Here is a 19787-nt window from a genome sequence, read left to right as displayed (position 1 = left end):
CCAGAAGTACGAGACCAGTAAGCGACTGGACACTATTGGAAACAGACATCCGAAACATGCACACGTCTGAGTACCTGAAAGACAGCTCACCCCGAGTCTGAGCGTGTCCCGGGGTGCCTGTAGACTGGAGACACGTCTAGGTCCGTAGGGCGGACGGCAGGCACCGGAGGCGGAGGTGGCGAAGGCGAAAGCGGGGTCGGCGGGGCGGGCAGGATCGCGTCCGCCTCCGCGGCCAGCTGCTGTTGCCTCTTCAAGGCCGCACGCTGCCGAGCCCGCTCTTTTGCGCGGCGGGCCTTCGCTCGCTCCTGTAAAATAGGAAAAAAGAGTCTGAATCCTACAGTATTGTACCGCAGGTACAGAAGTTAAATGCAACTATATTCGTTTACGGCAAGTTATTTTATGGAAAATTTAACTACTTTGTAAAAATTTGAATTTAGCAATGAATCATCTTTTCTTACTTATCCTAACTGATCAGAATTCACTTTAGAAGTAAGGAGACATTATCCTTTGTATTTGGTTCCACCTTACATCGTATTTATCCTGAAAACTTATATTGAGATAAGTGTTTGGAAACTGCTGCTCTAAAAATGTTTCTTACATAATTTCCAAATTAAGGTGAATGAAAAAATTATTGAACTCACTGTTAAAACTGAATTGACAGGTGAACCTGTTTTTAGAATGGCAGAATACACTATAGAAACAACAAATGCTGAGGTGAGTAACCACACACTAGCAGCCATCAGCTTGTCTAATAGACCATTTTGTTGTATACCTAAATAATTACAGGGGAGACCTGAAGTTCAACACACTTCTGTGGTGCATCTTTGAATTTTATGTTTTATGGTTTCCATATGCTAATTGTTTTACTTACTTGACTGAAAGACAGTGTTTTTTACACTCCTTTAGAGAGTTATTTTTAACATATTCTGACTAATCAAAGTTAGAAATAGTTTTATTGATATTAAGTGTTTGCCTATAAACTTCCCAGTCCTCTTGCAAAAACATAAGCCATTTGTTTTTGTTTACATTGTAATAATGCAAGGAGAAATTACATTAAGAATGGTCAGTGGTTTGCATTGTGTGTTTGCTAAGGCAGTCTTCTGTAATGTCACTACTCCACCTCCACCACCACAGAGTAAACAGGCATTCAATTAGCATTGCACATATGGTCTAGTAAATATTTGCAGTGTTTTTAGATTGATTAATGAAACTGAACATACGTATTTTTCGTCAAATGCCATGGAAAGTCACTAGCCTAGTGTTTATCTGCATTCTAGTGCAAGCCACACCCTTCCCATCCTCAATGCAGCAGCCAGTACTTTCTTTGAATTTCTGCAATGGTTGCACTTGGAAAACTCCTAAATCTCCAGCCCCATAACTTGGAAGCCCTTAGTGTTTCTCTCTTTGAAGTACTGACCAACCTGGCCAATTTGTAGAACTTGCTCCGATTTCAGCAGCAATAGTTTAATTTACAAATATAAAACAATCTTACATTTCCTGAATGGTAATTTTTAAAAACATTCAATTGATAAATAAAGTCAGTGGTAAGAAAATCGGACTACAAACGACAAGTACCAAGGTTCAGTCCTCAGTCTGTTCGAACACAATTTGACAAGCTCTTCCATTCGATGACGCTGGATGCTACTTTCCCCACCAGCCTATGCCTGTCACGTTTCCATCTGTGCATAGATATTACAACTACTCGGACCTGTTACCTATAACCAATTTTTCATCTGTTTTTAACCCCATCCCTGAACTCTCATACCTACATTTTAACTATTTCTCTCTGTCTTTGAGGAATTACGGTTGGTTGGTGAGTGGGATTGAAGGGACCAGACTGCTACTGTCATCGGTCCCGGAGGAATTATCTGATCACAACTTCTTTTAGGGAAGTTTTACCATAAAATATCACTTTCCAATGCAGTCTTGCACTGATTACCTCATACTTCCAAGACATACTATAAAAAAAGAGCATTTAATGGTACCTGTTGTCTGAAGCTTAGCATGACTGCAGTATCCTCTATTCTTTGACATTGTTAACACATCACAGGACTTCCATAGCTCTATTACCTGCCAGCTCCACCAAAATTTATTCTGCTACTGGCTGCATGTAGTTGGAAGTGGGTCATTTTGCATTTGGTTCTGAGTGTTCACTGTCATAATCTGATCATTTTTGCCCTCATTTAGTGGTACAAATTTGTATTAAGAATTATTTAAAACCACAAAGTATTGGCTTCACAAGCTGTGACAGTTGCGAATACAAACAGTGATCCGGGTACTGTCCTATGTTTTTGATTCCAGTCTTTGATCACAATATAAAATCCTCCGACAATGACCAGTTTTAGTCAGTAATGACATCTCCACATCTACAATATAAAAAATACAACTAGTGGGCAGTCTATCTTTCAAAACAAAGTATTTCCTACCACAATATACTCTGATGCAAACTGGGAATGTACAGATAAAATAAGGTAAAGGTGCCTGTGCCACACAATGTTGTAATGTGACAAATCTGTAACGGCATCGTCAAAACAAGCACACTCGGCAAAGCATTGTCACGTTGTTGTTGTTGTTTTTGTTTTCAGTCCTGAGACTGGTTTGATGCAGCTCTCCATGCTACTCTATCCTGTGCAATCTTCCTCATCTCCCAGTACTTACTGCAACATATATCCTTCTGAATCTGCTTAGTGTATTCATCTCTGTCTCCCTCTACAATTTACACCCTCCACACTGTATTCCAATGCTAAATTTGTGATCCCTTGATGCCTGAGAACATGTCCTACCAACTGATCCCTTCTCCTAGTCAGGTTGTGCCATATACTACTCTTCTCCCGAATTATATTCAATACTTCATTAGTTATGTGATCTACCCATCTAATCTTCAGCATTCTTCTGTAGCACCACATTTCGAAAGCTTCTATTCTCTTCTTGTCTAAACTATTTATCATCCATGTTTTACTTCCATACATGGCTACACTCCATACAAATACTTTCAGAAACGACTTCCTGACACTTAAATCTATACTCTATGTCAACAAATTTTTCTTCAGAAACGCTTTCCTTGCCAATGCCAGTCTACATTTTATATCCTATCTACTTCGACCATCTGTTACTCTGCTCCCCAAATAGCGAAACTCGCTACTTTAAGCCTATCATTTTCTAATCTAATTCCAGCAGCATCACCCGATTTAATTCGACTACATTCCATTATCCTCATTTTGCTTTTGTTGATGTTCATCTTATTTTCTCCTTTCAAGACACTGCCCATACCGTTCAGCTGCTCTTCCAGGTCCTAAATTGTCTCACAATGTTATCGGCGAACCTCAAAGTTTCCATTTCTTGTCCATGGATTTTAATACCTACTCCGAATTTTTCTTTTGTTTCCTTTACTGCTTGCTCAATATACAGATTGAATAACATCGGGATAGGCTACAACCCTGTCTCATTCCCTTCCCGACCATTGCTTCCCTTTCATGTCCCTCGACTCTTATAACTGCCATCTGGTTTCTGTACAAATTGTAAATAGTCTTTCGCTCCCTGTATTTTACCCCTACCACCTTCAGAATTTGGAACAGTATTCTGGTCAACATTGTCAAAAGCTTTCTCTAAGTCTACAAATGCTAGGAATGTAAGTTTGCCTTTCCTCAATCTTTCTTCTAAGATAAGTCGTAGGGTCAGTATTGCCTCACGTGTTCCCATATTTCTACGGAATCCAAACTAATCTTCCCTGAGGTCGGCTTCTACCAGATTTTCCATTAGTCTGTAAAGAATTTGCATTAGTATTCTGCAGCTGTGACTTATTAAACTGATAGTTCGGTAAATTTCACATCTGTCAACACCTGCTTTCTTTGGGATTGGAATTATCACATTCTTCTTGAAGTCTGAGGGTATTTCACCTGTCTCATACATCTTTATCACCAGATGATAGAGTTTTGTCAGGGATGGCTCTGCCAAGGCAGTCAGTAGTTCTAATGGAATGTTGTCTACTCCTGGGGGCCTTGTCATGTAGTTTGACAAAATACTTTATTTTAGAAAGTCTACAGCTTGAGAGGTTTCGAACTTTTAAGTCCCACAATGACAATTACTTCACGTTCTTGGCCAGGAAGTTTCAAGATCACGAGATATCCGAGTTACTCCAAGAGTATTTTCCCTCCATTATTGGTATGCTAGACGATGAAAATTGAGATTCTGAAATAGATTTATTCCTGAAGAATTAAGTCTAGAATTGATTGACCAAACTATAAATGATACCATGCAGTATATCAACCAACAAACCATTTCCATTTACTTTCCAGCATCTGAAGAAATTCAATTTGTTTTTGTTGTCTCTGCTGGATTCACATTTTTAAACTCTCTTCAGAACAAAAAAGGATTTCAAGTACTAATCTAAGGTGTTTGTGTATCAATGAGAGAATATTTTTATCAGTAAGTCTCATGAAATAATGTTTTGTCACTGCCCATACCATTATGATCCGTCAGAACTGTCAAGTACTTTTATGAAAGGTCCACAGAAATTTATTTTCTAGTTTTTTTTAGTACAAGAATTTCAAACCTACGAGTACTCAAGAAACTGAGAGAAAGGAACAAAGTATCAGGTCATAACGGATTAAAGAGACAGTGTGTAGTAAGTACCAGAAACACATGTACGACAGTTGCCACTCACCCTCTCCTGCAGAAGGCGTGCCAGCTCCCTATCCTGGGCTTCAATTGCCATCAAGCGATCGCGGTCCAGATCCGACAGGTGTCTCCTCGGGTCTGCCTCGGCGGCTTCCCGCTCCTGCAGCATGCGCGCCAGCTCCTACAATGCCACCGTGCCAAAATTAGAAACTGACGAGCATTAGCTCATTACGGCTAATCTTTTACCTGCGATCTGCAGCAAAGCGAAGCGTCGGTTGACGAGTGTCACTCTAGTCACGACATTCATTTAATAAGCGTGACCAAGAGTGCACCCGTCCACCGCCACCCGCACATGGGATTCCGCACGGTCACTCCACACAGCCACTCTGCACATTACAGAGACCGCCACTGGTGAGGTACGTTTTCGATGATCGGAAAGAAAGTGACAACAAATAAGGGTTCATTTATCAGCAGCTTGCAGTGCGGCCAAACTGCTTTCTCAAAATTCTCTGAGCATGTGATAATCAGCCTTGTACTACAAAGCACAATAGCGAGCAGAACAAAGAACTTACAGCATCTTTCTCTTCTTGTATCCTCCGTGCCTCTTCCTCGTCCAGAGCATCCGTATCTCCCGGTTCTTCATCCTCCACGTAATCTTCAATTGCATCGACATCCGCCAAGTTGTCAGTACTGCGCAGTAGGCCCTTGGGACTACGAGGCATAGGGTTTTCTGCACGGCCGGCACCTTGAATCCTCAGAACCCTGTCAATGTTAGTATTCATTTTAATGGCAGCAGTGACTTAGTGAATAATAGCAGGAGCCTCCAAACAGAGAAACAGAAAGGAAATTTTGATGAGAATAATGCCTGTGATTAACAATGTCAATGACTAATGAGAATCTGGGACACTTATAAAATGTGGATTGACAATTTTCCTTGAACAGCAGCTCTTCTTAACCACATTTTTCTGTTCTTAAGGTGGCTTGGCCAGGCAGTGACAAAACTAACTATTGTAATTGCATACAATTTTATTTCTTGTAGGATCGTCATTTCTTAGCATTTTAATTCTTTTCATAATCACCAACTGCATTATTTACTTCAATTTCAACCTGAGGTCATTTTCAACGTCAGAATCTGATTAGCTTGTATTAAACAGCTTCTCTCTCTCTCTCTCTCTCTCTCTCTCTCTCTCTCTCTCTCTCTCTCTCTCTCTGGGAGAGAGATCTCAAATTTAATATTTGTCTCAGTGTACTAAACATTTAACACGGGTTGTGGCTGTTAGAGAGCAGAACATGGCAGCATTTTAAATTTTTTCAGTAATTATACAAATATTGGACATAAAATTTTAGTTACTCCTGGAAGTCATTAGGCAACCTTCAAATGGGATCATGCACTATGACCAGATTATCAGTTTGGCTGTGCTGAGGTAAGTTGACAGTAATGGATTTTATGTTGTCAATTTTAACTGGCAGCTGTTTTTTGGATCTCTCTGCAAATTTTCTCCATGTCCCTTGATATCACAGGTTAGGTTAGCTAACCTGCTTTCTCTCATGTAACACTTAAAATAGCATTTAGGATTTTTAAGAACTTTGAGAAACACACTTATTCTCATAAATAAAAACATTCTTTGCAACAGTTTTAACTGGAAATCACTTTATCGGCGAAAGCAGTCCATCTTGATAAGGGAGAAAAATTGTTTGCCACAAACCAATGAGAAAGGAAGAGCATACAGGATAAAGGAAATACAATATTTACTGCCTTCTAAATGTATTTGCTGGTCTTTTGCTAATTTTCTCAAGCAAATGTGATATTTCAGTATATTTTGGTACTTTTGTTAATAGAAGGCACAAATTTACAAGTAAAGAAGACAACTTACCAAATAATGTAAGCTTTTGGTGAGCTTGTCTACCACTCAGTATGTCTGTGTGTTGTCTCCTTTACTCATTTTTTATAATTTTCCTATCCCTTCCAATCCCATGAAATGCTAGTAAATATCTCTTGCTACGAGTTCTGCTCTGGCTATTAATAAATATCACTGCTATTTCTTTGTAGCTGATACTGCATTCCAACTATATTTGAAGATGCGCTGTCCTTTACACAAGTAGTTTCACTGTTCAGTACTGGGTTGAGTGACAATATTAGACTACATTTTATGTAGCTCAAATGACAGCCCATCTTTCCCACATGAAAATACACTTCTTCCAAGGTGAAACTACACTTTTTCATGATAAGTGACAGTGTAATTTCCCTCAGAGGTATAAAAATATCAATCCTTTGAATGTTGAAGATTTTACACACCACTGAATAATATCCCAGCACTTCAGGAAACAAAACTCAGCGGAGTGAGGGATGGGGGGGGACAAGTTTTGGAAATGCCTTTGATGTGCAGCAACATATACACTTATTTTCATATTACAATACACTGCATATTTTCGTATTATGAAAGTATAAATTCAAATTCAATTAAATACAGTATATTAGTTTCTGAAACATTGAAATAAGATTACAATGTGCTCTTGTAAGGCAATCATAGCTCGTAGCCAGTTAAATTTTCAACGATGACAATGTCTGGTCTTCAGGGCTCGAAATTTTTCTAAGTGGCTGGTCCTCAAAGTGTTAAAGTTTTAAATGAGTCAAATGCTCTGATTTAAGAAAGTCATTGCACATTTTTTTCATTAAACATTCTCTCACACAACAGTTCATCTCTCATAAAAGAGAATTTCCTTTGAAAACAACATTTTTCAAATAACCATTCACAATATTTTCCCACGACCACCTAGACGTGGTTTCGTTTCAGCAGCTGCCAGAGCATGCCAGAAAACAGACATTACTGGACGTGGGCAGCTATGACGACACAGAAACTGCTATGTTTCTACATATTTAACATCAAGTGATCTTTTTCATGGCATGAAAAAAAATTACATCAGGGGATACTCCATTTTTGTTAACTATACTAAAATGCACACGTCAGCTTAAAGGACACACATGTGTAGATTCACAATGAAGTAGGCCCCCCACCTGATATTAAGCTTTGCAGCACACTTTTCGGGATGCATATTATATTTTTTTGTACCAGTACCATATTGTCTCAAATTTGGTTTTTTGTTATGGCATAATGCCATGCAAGCCACAAGATGAAAATGTGCACTTTAAATTCAGTGAACAGTTTAAAGTAGCCAATAGTGAAGCACTGTTTCTTGTAAATTGACTCCATCTCTAGGGAAGCTGCGTTTATTTAGCAAACCGACTAAAGTAACTTTGTTGTTTTTTGTGCAAGGTGATTAATGCCTGCCTGCACACAAACCTGGGGGAAAAAAAGGTAATATTTCAGCCATTTTCTTTTCATTTGAGGTGTGAATTGTACAAGAGGAAACAGTAAATTCCACGATGCCCCCACCCCTCCCTGTAACTATAACCCAACTGCTCTGCAGATGCGCGAATCTCAAGCTTGGGTGCACCAGAAAATTTTTTGTGTGAAGCACGAATGCTTCTTGCTACTAATGCAGCCCCACTTGCCGTTTCTGAAACAGTTTGCTGTTACGAAGTAGTCCAGTCTTCATCCTAAAGCCTTTGACACATTCTGCTTTTGGTTTATTCTCATTTACATTTTATTGCTGCAGAAATTTAACTTTAGACTAAAGCAATGAAAAATGCCTGGAATTCTAAAAATCCCGAGTTTTCCCCCCCGTTTTCTCCCGGATAAAAACATTTCTGGGTTTTCTTGGAGCATATAAACCTTGTGTGAACACAGCCACCCACTCCCTACCCCCAAGTCACCTACTCCATGAATAATATTCTTTTCACTGGCCACCATACAGTCACTGGCAATAACTTGCCTTTTAAATCTTGGTTCAGGTACAGAAGTGAACTGTGAAAGAACACAACAATGGAGCAAACAAACTTTACACAGCCACCTTTTTCATATGTAATATGAATAACATTGAAGTTTACTTAAAAGTTGCAACATTTGCATTACCAGTTTCAGCACACGACTCCCAAATTAAGATGTGATTAATTTACTAACAGATTCACATCTATACGTAACAATCCCAGTTAACCTTCGTTAATAGAATTTTTTCACTTATTTTATCAGACTGTGACAGTATGATTGCTAACTGGAAGTGTTACAAACCTTGCTAAAACAGTCAAATTAATCGAATCTGAAGGTGGTAACCCAGTGCTGAAACCAATAATGTGAATAATTTAAGTTATCTTTGGCTAATAAATTACAGGAACATTTAAAATGCCACATTTCCATTTGCCAATACGGAAGTCGTTAAAAAACCCACCCCACGCAGAGCAGCCTCACCTCATCCGGGAAGAGAGTTCATCAGGTGGGGGTGGCAGGCCCACGCAGTTAGGGTCCGGATCCGGAACTGGCTGCAGCAGCTGCAAGGGCGGTGTGGGGGAGTGCGGCGGGCCCAGGCGCTGCTTCTCCCTCTCCTAAAGCACACACCACACTGCTGTATGTGCAAACTGGTAACCACCACTTCACTGTGGTGCAGTAATGCCAAGAAAAATGTTATAACCTAATTGTACAATATGAATGAGGCACTGAGAACCATGCAAGACTTGCAGAATGTGAATCATCAATTTTGAGACTGTACCATGCTCACGTGCACCTAACATCTATCATGATACAATGGAAAGGAGAACAGAAAAATTAGTGCTTATTTGCTACACAAGCAACTTAAGAGATTTTGAGTGGGTAGCATTTTTGCAATACTACTATTGTGTTAGGGATGGGAAAAACCAATCAGTTAAAACCAATATCAGTATTTTCGTTCTCAACAGATTTTTGTTACCTGTTTCGTCTCAGTTATAGCAGTGTTTTATTTTTTACTGATAACTGTGTAAGGAATTTAAAATCAATTAGCCATACCAATAGTGCTGAAGTTTTTCATTTTTAAACAACTCTTTAAAGAACAAGTAATTTTTGTTCATGAAACATCACATTGTAACAAAGTGGAAAAAACGACGAGCGCCATTTTAATAACAATGGCGACAGACGCGAGCAACAAACACGTGTCATAATTGGTACGGCACTGCTGAGACAGTGTACCTGTTCTGTGGCATGGCCCATTAGGTGGTACCAACGTACACGCAATGTACAACACTTTCCCCTATTTGGTCTATATGGTGGTTTTATTACAGAAACACACCATCCCTAGTCTGCAAGTATTTGAGTGCAGTATCAATGAGGTACAATGCTCCATTTGATTTGTAAGATTAAAAACAGGAGAAACTACAACGAGCTTGCAATGTCACATAAGAGACAAACTTAATTCTGGAGAATTCATTCATAGTTAAAACCAGTAAGCTGCTGATCTACCTGCATCTACATACTTTTCTTTATCTGGTGCTCGTACCCCCTGAAAACTGACAACATGAAAAACAATTTCTTCAACTTTAGTTTTCACTCTGTAACACTGACTATTTTGCAATGTCAAAATAGTGGAACAATTCCCAACCAATCACCAACATGATTTGTTAAGAGTTAAAAAATGAAAATCAATGAGAATGCTCATGTTTTTAGTTATGAACATCTTGTCACTTTGAGGAAAACAGTGAACAGAGGACAGGCCAAGTTTTATTTTATTTGCCTATTGAATATTTTGATTCAATGTAATCTTGAAACTGAGGGAATAAAAATATTTCAATCTACATTCAATCTCTACGTTAATTACAGGAAATAATTTTTTAGCAGAAACACACTTTACCATGAAGTACTTTTGTGTCATACTTCATCACACCCTTTTACATAGAGAACATCATGAAAATACTGCTGCCAAGATAAAATCTCTTAATATTATTTAAAAGTTGTGTGGAATGACGAGGGGAGCTTCGGCTGATACCTTGCACACATCGTTCATTGCACTGTTCTTCTCAGCAGCAGAGTATTGTGCCCCGGTGTGGCGAAACAGCTGCCACACTAACTTGATCGACATCTGATTGGACCACACTATACGGTTAATAACTGGGACAATCCTACCAACACCGATTTAGTTGTATCCTCTACTGAGCAACACGTATCCATCCGCAATCTGCAGAAGTGATGTCTTGCTCAGGGAATACCGCAAGCTACAGGAGAATCTCTATGACTAGAAACTCAGTTCAAGACACCCACTGTTACGGCAAGCAGAACAGCTACATGTCAGTAATACCAGGGTGAGGACTGTGAAATCAGAACTGTCAGCTTATAGAAAATTGTGAGGAGTGCGAGTGGTTCAAAAAGTGAACTGTGACTGCTGGCACATAACTAGATAGGAGACTATGGGTCATATTGAACAGTGCTCGCACTGGACACTGACGATGCACAGAGACGTAATACGAACAGGGTGCTACAGAATCTCCGGTTTGTGACTGGGGCTCCAAACCAAACAATCTGGCACGTTACAGATGAATGCCCCTTGCATTCCTACCCACGTTACAGATGAATGCCCCTTGCATTCCTACCAGGGGAACAGGAGTTACCCCATGAAAGCTGATGATACGGTTCTTATATGGATTAAGAACTTAGATATTGACAGTTTTATATGTAATTTTGTATTTTCATATTCTTGTTATATTTAGTATTACTAATGTTATATCGGAGGGAATCATTCCATGTGGGAAAAATATATAAAAAACAAAGATGCTGTAACTTACCAAACGAGAAAGCGCTGGTATGTTGATAGACACTATAAAAAACTCACAAATATTCAATTTTTCGAAACCCAAGGTTGCTTCATCAGGAAACAGGGGAGGAGAGGGAAAGATGAAAGGATGCGGGTTTTAAGGGAGAGGGTGAGGGTGAGGAGTCATTCCAATCCCGGGAGTGGAAAGACTTACCTCAGGGGGATGAGGATCAGCCTGTGGCTAAACCCGCCTCTGTGCACGGCCAGCACATCTCGGCACAGTGTTACACTGTCCGGGTTATCTGGATACTTCCCACTGACACCAACCTATCAGAACTCCGGAGATGGGAACTTGCCCTTCAGTATCTTATCTTTTCCCATTACCCAACAGGTCTCAACCTCCGCTAATTTCAAGTTGCCGCCCCTCGAACCTCACCTGTCATTCAACAACATCCTTGGCTCTGTACTTCCGCCTTGACTGACACCTCTGCCCAACCTCTTTGCATTTACGTGTGTGTGCCTGTGTCCGTATATGTGCGGATGGATACATGCGTGCGTGTGTATACCCGTCTTTTCCCCCCTAAGGCAAGTCTCTCCGCTCCCAGGGTTGAAATGACTCCTTAACCTCTCCCTTAAAACCCACATCCTTTCGTCTTTCCCTCTCCTTCCCTGTTTCCTGATAAAGCAACCTTGGGTTGCGAAAGCTTGAATATATATATATATATATATATATATATATATATATATATATATGTGTGTGTGTGTGTGTGTGTGTGTGTGTGTGTGTGTGTGTGTGTCCATCAACATACAATCACTTTCTCATTCGGAAAGTTACTGCATCTTTGATTTTTCATAAGTTATATACCTGTATTTTAAACTGCATGTAAGTCACACGAGTAAATAAACAGGAATAGAAAATATAAAATCTGTACACCAGTTATCCCAAGTAATTCAAACATTTCCGGTGAAGCGCATTTCAGGTGAAGCGCGTTTCAGGTGAAGCGCGTTTCAGGTGAAGCGCATTTCAGGTGAAGCGCATTTCAGGTGAAGCGCATTTCAGGTGAAGCGCATTTCAGGTGAAGCGCATTTCAGGTGAAGTGCATTTCAGGTGAAGCGCATTTCAGGTGAAGCGCATTTCAGGTGAAGCGCATTTCAGGTGAAGCGCATTTCAGGTGAAGCGCATTTCAGGTGAAGCGCATTTCAGGTGAAGCGCATTTCAGGTGAAGCGCATTTCAGGTGAAGCGCATTTCAGACTGATTTCAAGCACTTTGTTTTTTACCGCAGTGCACAGTATACACCTGACTGTTCCAACAGTCAATGACAGGACACAGATGCTCGGAGAGCCTATCAGCTCTCTGCAGTGGAGGCTACCTGCCACACTGCCCTACTGCAGGTGTCTTGCACATGCATGAGCCACTGTTGCCCTCGACTGCACATCCCAGTTGCCTGCACGCACATGAAAATGAGTGAACAGCCTATTGCACACTGACTGGGGGGCCAAATGAAACTTTCTACTGAAACAGCATCTTCTTAAGAAACATGACATCCATACTAAAACTGGGATGCTTAGAGACTAAATTAACTAAGACAGGCTTCAGTCCCTGGGACAGATGCACCGAATAAGTGTATAGCTTAACAAGACTCTTGCCATTCCCTCTGTAATTCTAGTTGCACTTTTGCATCCTGCACTTCAGCAGTACGGAAGAGGTAAATAGTTAGCAATATATCTAAATACACTAAACCCACAGCAGGCAATTTGTTTTAAACCAGCCTCAATGACAAGATCCAATACATCTATGTGCACATACTTTGAAGTTATCTACTAGTACCCACATCTATGTATGCAAAGTCAACATGACTGACCTTTACTACACATCAAAATATAAGTAATAGTACCAGAAAGGAGAAAATCTTTGTAACCAACAACACATCAGCTCAGACTAGAAGAGTCTAGAACACTTAAATTGCATGCTGGCGCAATGCTGTTGCACGCTTGACTCACTCACTCCCTTGGCAATACAAGAGCGGGCTTAACTGGCGTGCAAAAAAGGAAAGCAGAGACAAACCTAAGCTAAGCATGAGGCACAAAAATATTAATTTATGCTGTTTCAGCAGATATGTGCACTACCAGATAAGGTTTACTAGTAAGGGTGAAGAAGAAATAAACCACCACCACCACCACCACCACCAGTCTTGATAAACGGGATGATCATGATATATAGTACATGCTTGGAAAATTTGCTTAATTCAGTATCTCAAAGCCAAAGCTAAATTCACAAAGGGTTAATCACTCTCCAACTAAACTTTAGAAGTTAACTGTTTGAACATGGGTAAATATCACCACATTTAACCTTTAATTGCTTCAGTATTTCACAGCTAGTCAACAGCAAAGAATTCACCTTAACCATGTGTGTAATATAGTTATGTCTAAGTACAAGGTGATTAAAGAAACTTTCAAAATGCTGTAGAAGTAACACCACTGGTCAAAATGGCATCAAGATAGCACACCTCTGCACATTGCAAATCCAGTTAAGCAGCTGCTGAAACACCCATTTTGCTGCATTGAAGGCACGCAATGTGCCACACCTGAACATGACCTAGGAAACACTGCGATCAGTTGTGGAACACGCCTTTTCTCAATTTCAACTTGTTGAAAATGGTGGTCAGCATTTTTAATACGTTTTGTGTCACACACACACACACACACACACGTGAATAGACTGATTTGATTTTTACTGATGCCTTGTATACAGTGTTAGGCCCCAGGACCATTAAAAACCCATTTTTCCCGTCCGATGTGATATGACCTTGCCGTGGTGGATGGGCTTACTTAACTAACAGTATCACACCTGTACACGCATGCACACTGAGTAGTACAGTTTTTTTAATGTCAAACTTACACCATCGGCATTGTTGTACGATTCATTTGTCATTTTTAGTCTACCACTATTAAATTGCTACATTTTGTGACTTTCTTCTGCTATACGTTTTGCCCTTCACCGATAGTATTCCGTTGGAATTTGACGTCATTCTGACGAGTGGTGTTATTTCTACAGTGGTTTGATGGTCATCACCCTGTACACTACAGTAAACAATCTTTATCACTCCTAATAATTTTCACAACCTTTAAAGCTGTTTGTCTTATTGCCAAAAAAATTGCAGCTTCTCATGAATCTCATAGCAATAACATCAATATTTTGCAATTTAACTCCGATGCCACATTTATCAACATACAAAAATCATTAATCAATCCAAATGATCTTTCCTCTAAAAGCAAAAAAGAATCAAATTTATTAGCAACCTTTTTCGTGCAGGTGCTGATGGACTGCACATTACATCAATAGCGGAAAAGTGAAGAAATTAAACTTAAGCGTGAAGTGGACTGACACTTGCAGTGGGTATCCATGCATGGCAATACATTTTTAATTACCTCACAGAAGATAGCATAATCCTCCAACCAAGAGGGCTGAAGAGAATTGATTAAATTTAGTACACAATTTTTCATAGGTTTCAGTAACACACTGTTGATATTAACATTTTAAAAATCTTTCCTAAAACTCTCTCATCACATGGAAGCTTCATGGTTATGCACCAATACGCACAAAAATTTGAGATTCTTTAAATACCTATGCAAGCTACCCCCATTTTATAGACGACTACACAGCCAAACCCGTTTTTCAAGTTTGTCTGACAGATTTGTGTGTATATAGATTTGCTGGATCTGTAGCTAATTAGAACTTAAATGAATTTTTACGGAAGCATACCTCTGAAGTGGTTTACCGATTACTGACCTGGAGCCGCCAAGCGACATGCTGGTCTTGCGTCTCCAGGGCAGCTCGCTTTGCTGCCTCCTCCCGCTCCATCCGCTCCGCAAGCTCTGCGGCGACACGTGCGTCATACTCTTCCCTAAAAAATTGAAAGGTTCACTTTGTTAGGAAGTATGTCCACAAATAAGTGAATTCAGTTACGTATGTGTCACATTCTTCAGCAGTCTTATACAACAAATCCCACTAGAATCTGAGTGTCACGTGATGCTACACCACAGGGGCATATTTTGTTGCAAATTTACACACTAAAACCCATCAACATAGCATTTCAGATCCATAAAAATGCAAGCTAGAAGGGCACCTGCTCAGCAACATGGGATATCATAGAACTGCCACTGTGCTGTCACATATGGTACATAGGATGATTTAATTCATTCTGAAAGACTGAACACACATTTTTCTTTAATTTACATTTGCTAGCTTTGCCAATTATGAAATTCACTGCCCCCCAGCCCAAAAGACATTTGGCTTCATAGGAGTGAGTAAGTTACAAAATTTTTGGAATACTGAAATAAATGGAGGTCATTTTATATTTTAATTTGAAAGCGACTTATTTGCCAGGAGTAACAAGTGATTCTATAGAATGAATTTCAATTTTCTATAAGGTGCGGACGTAAATATTAGGTTCGCTTACCAGTCAGGTTATCACAACCAGATTTTCTGCTTTCACATTTATTGGATTTGCCAACTCTCAAATCGTCACCTTCCAGACTAACCTGGACCTTGGGTTGCACTACAGATCAGTGTCACCATAATCAAAATTTTGGGGTCGGGTGGGGGATGTGGAGTCCAAATATGTAATTTTAGCCACCTAGCCAATGACTTGAAGAATTCAGAAAAAACTATGTTATACACAATCAAATCCGTTTTACAACCCTTACTCCAGAGAGAGAGAGAGAGAGAGAGAGAGAGAGAGAGAGAGAGAGAGAGAGAGAGAGAGAGAGAGAGAGAGAGAGAGAGAGAGACCTAGACCTAGGCCACTCCGTCACTTAGCCTGAAGACAAAGCAGATCTGTGTCCACAATGGCAACATCACCCAAGGCTCATCCTTAGCTTTCACTTCCTATCACAAATCTATTTTCAAGACCACCCCAACAAATTACAATACTAAGTGGTTATAATTGAAGTGCAGCTATTCACACAGGTCCAGTGCAGGCTGTAATTATCGTACGGCAGTGGAACTTCGCACATATCTCATGTGATAATGTAAAACAGATTTATGCTGAAGGAAAAAACTGCTTCCAATTTTGGCCATCAGTTGCATATCTGGCACTGAATGCAAGAAGATACAGGAATGTTTCCATTTGTAATAATTAGGATCAGGACAGGGGCAGCAAACTTCAAGCAAATATGAAATGTATTATGTCTATTTTATTATTAACAGCCACTTACACAATTTGTTTAATACAAGCACCAGAGATGTTTACAAAATGCTGTAGGCACCACACCTGTGCCTCGTGGCTGAAATTTGACAGCGTAGATCAGCTGCACATTGATGCACAAGCCTATCTAACAAGTGTCACCGCCATATAATAATTACAGAACACCGCTACCTCCTTAACCAACTACAGTTTAATTATAACCACCCAGTATGAACTGCTACCTTTCCCACGCAGTTTCACACCTGATGACTTTTCCACAGAAGCTCTCTTAATACAAAAAGAAGTACCCAGATATATTTCAACAGCAAAACTCTCAAGTTTTATTACTTTGCCTAACTTGTCACCACTTGATATACTCTCTTTGAAATATGTCACCCTAAGTTCACAAGATTCTGGGCCCGAAACATTTGTGAAAACAGAGGAAAAATTACAATTGTGTTACTGCAGCAGTTTTCACCCAGAAACTGCAGTCAAATTTCACACACAGTCAACACTGTATACATGTAATCCACTCACTGTTCCAAAGCCTGCCGCCGCCGCATTTCTTCTGCCAGCTCCTGTTCACGGCGCTGTTCGTCTCTCGCACGAGGGAAATCTTCGCGTACCACTGCATTTCGCCACCGGTTACCGGACAGGTGATGTTCAACTGCAAAACAGATGAGAAGGGCGAGTTAGTGCGGTCTTACCATCAATTCTACAAAGCAACATACTTGCAAATTTCACACACAACTTTCCAATTACTACAGGCTGTTCAAACAATGAAGAGAATAGGAAATTACAGTGACACAGCTAGAATGACAGAGGTCATTACTTAATGGTGCTGCCTGAGCGTATGTTTCTAGCTATTTGCTGCCACGACTAATTTACAGCAAATATCTTTTACGAAGGGTAGTGGCAAAAGCTAATTGGAGTTAAGGGTTTTCCACTGGCTAATTATAACAAAACTTGAAATTTTCTTCTCCAAGATGTTTCTAGTGCAAGGTCAATATAAATATTAATGCTCTGTGTTAACACTACAGTGTTTTTAAATAGAACGGACAGGAATTTTAAATGCTTGACAAGTCAAGATTGCATTAAAGGTCAAAGCAAGGGAGTTTAACTGATGCACGAGTAATAAAATCTGCATCATTTACTGGTGAAAGTGTGCTGTAGTATGTTCAAAGCCACGTTAGAAAGTTTTCCAACAAATCTGTTCAACAATCCTTTTTATTCATCACAATATCACATGCTACATGTTCACAAAAGTAATTATTTCTGATAATGAGGCTCAAGAGTGACCTTTGTAAATACAGTTTGGAATGGCATTCCATGAGAAATTGAGCTGCACACTGCACCAGATTCAGAAAATATCCACCAGCATATTAGGTATGTACTTTCTTATTTATACAACCAAGATTAAAGTTTCCTTACTTGTGTGAATACTGTACATCTTGTTTGATTAGTATAAAAAATTAAAAATGAACAACATTCAAGGAAAGTCTAGAGCAGCTGTGTGCACAAACGTTAAGGGTTTTTAGCTGACCTACAATACAGGCCAAATTTCTTTGCACAACTGAAACTTGTTTCGTTTCACTTTCCTTTTCAATGAACTAGGTTTCTGAAGCTTTACAGTTGTCATGTAAAGGTCTTTATTAATCCATGGCATTACTTACAATAGGGTTAATTGGAGTGATTTAAGTATAAAGAACCACGTTTTAAGCTTAATGGCTTTTAACCACAATATAATTTTCCTGTCAGTTCGTCATATATTAGCAATGCGATACTTTAGAATTTTTCCTACTGCATTTTCCTCAAGTATAATGACTCTCTCTTACAATAACCCCGAGTTCAACTGCACCCAATTTTTCCCCTTTTTGTAGTAATGTTGGTATACACTGTAATATTGAAGTAAAACATGCTTTAACGTTTTATTATGCTACAATTACCCCAATCATATGGAAGTGCAGGTCCATGAAACCAATGGAAGTATATATCTACGTTTCTAAGAAGCTCAACGACGAACAATGTTAATTACATGACAAAAAAAATCTTACTACATACGATTCAAAACAATTTTTAGTTTCTCATTAAAACAGGTGCAAGAAACACTTTAATTATTTGCTCTAAATCAATCCATTCTGCATCATCCATCCAAGGGAAATGTACCTATAACAATTCCCTTTGCGTATGGATAGAAACTACATTGAATATAGTTTCCACTTGTGTAGATCTTATGCTGTTATTTATCCCCGGTACTCTTGCACTATCTTACCACAGTCATTTTGTTAATGCATTGTAGTCAATATTATTTCTGAATTTGAGCCAATTCTTATAGCACAATGAAGTTTTGTCTTCAGTTTCATCACTTCCGTCCCTGGGTCTAGTGATAATTGCTTGTGTGTGTTTCGTATGGAATATTGCAATTTCTAGAACAGCATATGATGACATTCTCTTTTCACTTCTCTGATCTTCTCAAGATCACTTGAGTCATACATGCAGTATGTCTTTCGCAAGCCGGCCGGTGTGGCCGTGCGGTTAAAGGTGCTTCAGTCTGGAACCGCGTGACAGCTACGGTCGCAGGTTCGAATCCTGCCTCGGGCATGGATGTGTGTGATGTCCTTAGGTTAGTTCGAACCATTTGTCTTTTGCAATATATGTGGCATGCTTTGCTGTTTGTGGAGAGGGTTGTGTGCCCCAGTGATGCAGTTAACTGTACCATTCGTGCACCCACAACGGATGGGTATCGGTTGATGGGGCCAAACATGTGGTTTCTGAAGAGGGGCAGCAGACTTTTCAATAGTTGCAGGGGGCAACAGTCTGGATGATTGACCGATCTGGCCTTTTAACACTAACAAAAACAGCTTTGCTGTTGAGATAATGCAAACAGCTTAAAGCAAGGGCATGCAGATTTACTGTATATTTACCTCTCAGGTAAAATATTCCAGAGGTAAAGAAGTCCTCCCATTTGGATCTCCAGGTGTGGCCTACTCAGGACAACGTTATCAGGAGAAAAAACTGGCATTCTATCAATCAGTATGTGGAATGTCAGGTCTCTGAATTGGACAGGTAGGTAAAATGAACATGACTTCTGGTCAGGGGAATACAGGGTTATAAATACAAAATCAGATAGGTGTAACAGGAGTGGTTGTAATAATTAATAAAAAAAATAAGAATGTGGATAAGCTACTATGAACAGCTTAGTGAACACACTACTGTAGCCACGACAGACAAAAGGCCCACACCTACCACAGTAGAGCAAGTTTATAATGCCAACTAGCTCTGCAGATGAATGGATTTAAGAAATGTATGATGAGATGAAAGAAAGTATTCACATAGTTAAGGGAGATGAAAATTTAGTAGTCATGAAG

The 19787-nt window shown here is 39.6% G+C and overlaps 1 protein-coding gene across 3 annotated transcripts in view; it reads right to left on the bottom strand.

The window, feature by feature from the left end:
• The window catches only part of LOC124553636 (coiled-coil domain-containing protein 50), a 181849-nt gene that overhangs the window by 12620 nt on the left and 149442 nt on the right, over positions 1-19787 (bottom strand). For 2 of the 3 annotated variants that reach the window (XM_047127507.1, XM_047127505.1), the window contains 6 exons: positions 16957-17086; positions 15024-15138; positions 8925-9058; positions 5190-5379; positions 4664-4798; positions 91-305 (listed from right to left, as the gene is read on the bottom strand). In XM_047127507.1, coding sequence (XP_046983463.1) covers positions 91-305; positions 4664-4798; positions 5190-5379; positions 8925-9058; positions 15024-15138; positions 16957-17086 — 919 coding nt within the window. Of the gene's footprint in view, positions 1-74; positions 306-4663; positions 4799-5189; positions 5380-8924; positions 9059-15023; positions 15139-16956; positions 17087-19787 lie in introns of all 3 variants that reach the window. The other variant, XM_047127506.1, reaches the window with a different exon arrangement.

Source organism: Schistocerca americana, chromosome 11 (assembly GCF_021461395.2).
Source record: "Schistocerca americana isolate TAMUIC-IGC-003095 chromosome 11, iqSchAmer2.1, whole genome shotgun sequence".
Classification (NCBI taxonomy): Eukaryota; Metazoa; Arthropoda; class Insecta; order Orthoptera; family Acrididae; genus Schistocerca; species Schistocerca americana.
The sequence above is the reverse complement of the archived record's forward strand: the minus strand, read 5'-3'. Positions and strand labels throughout refer to the sequence as shown.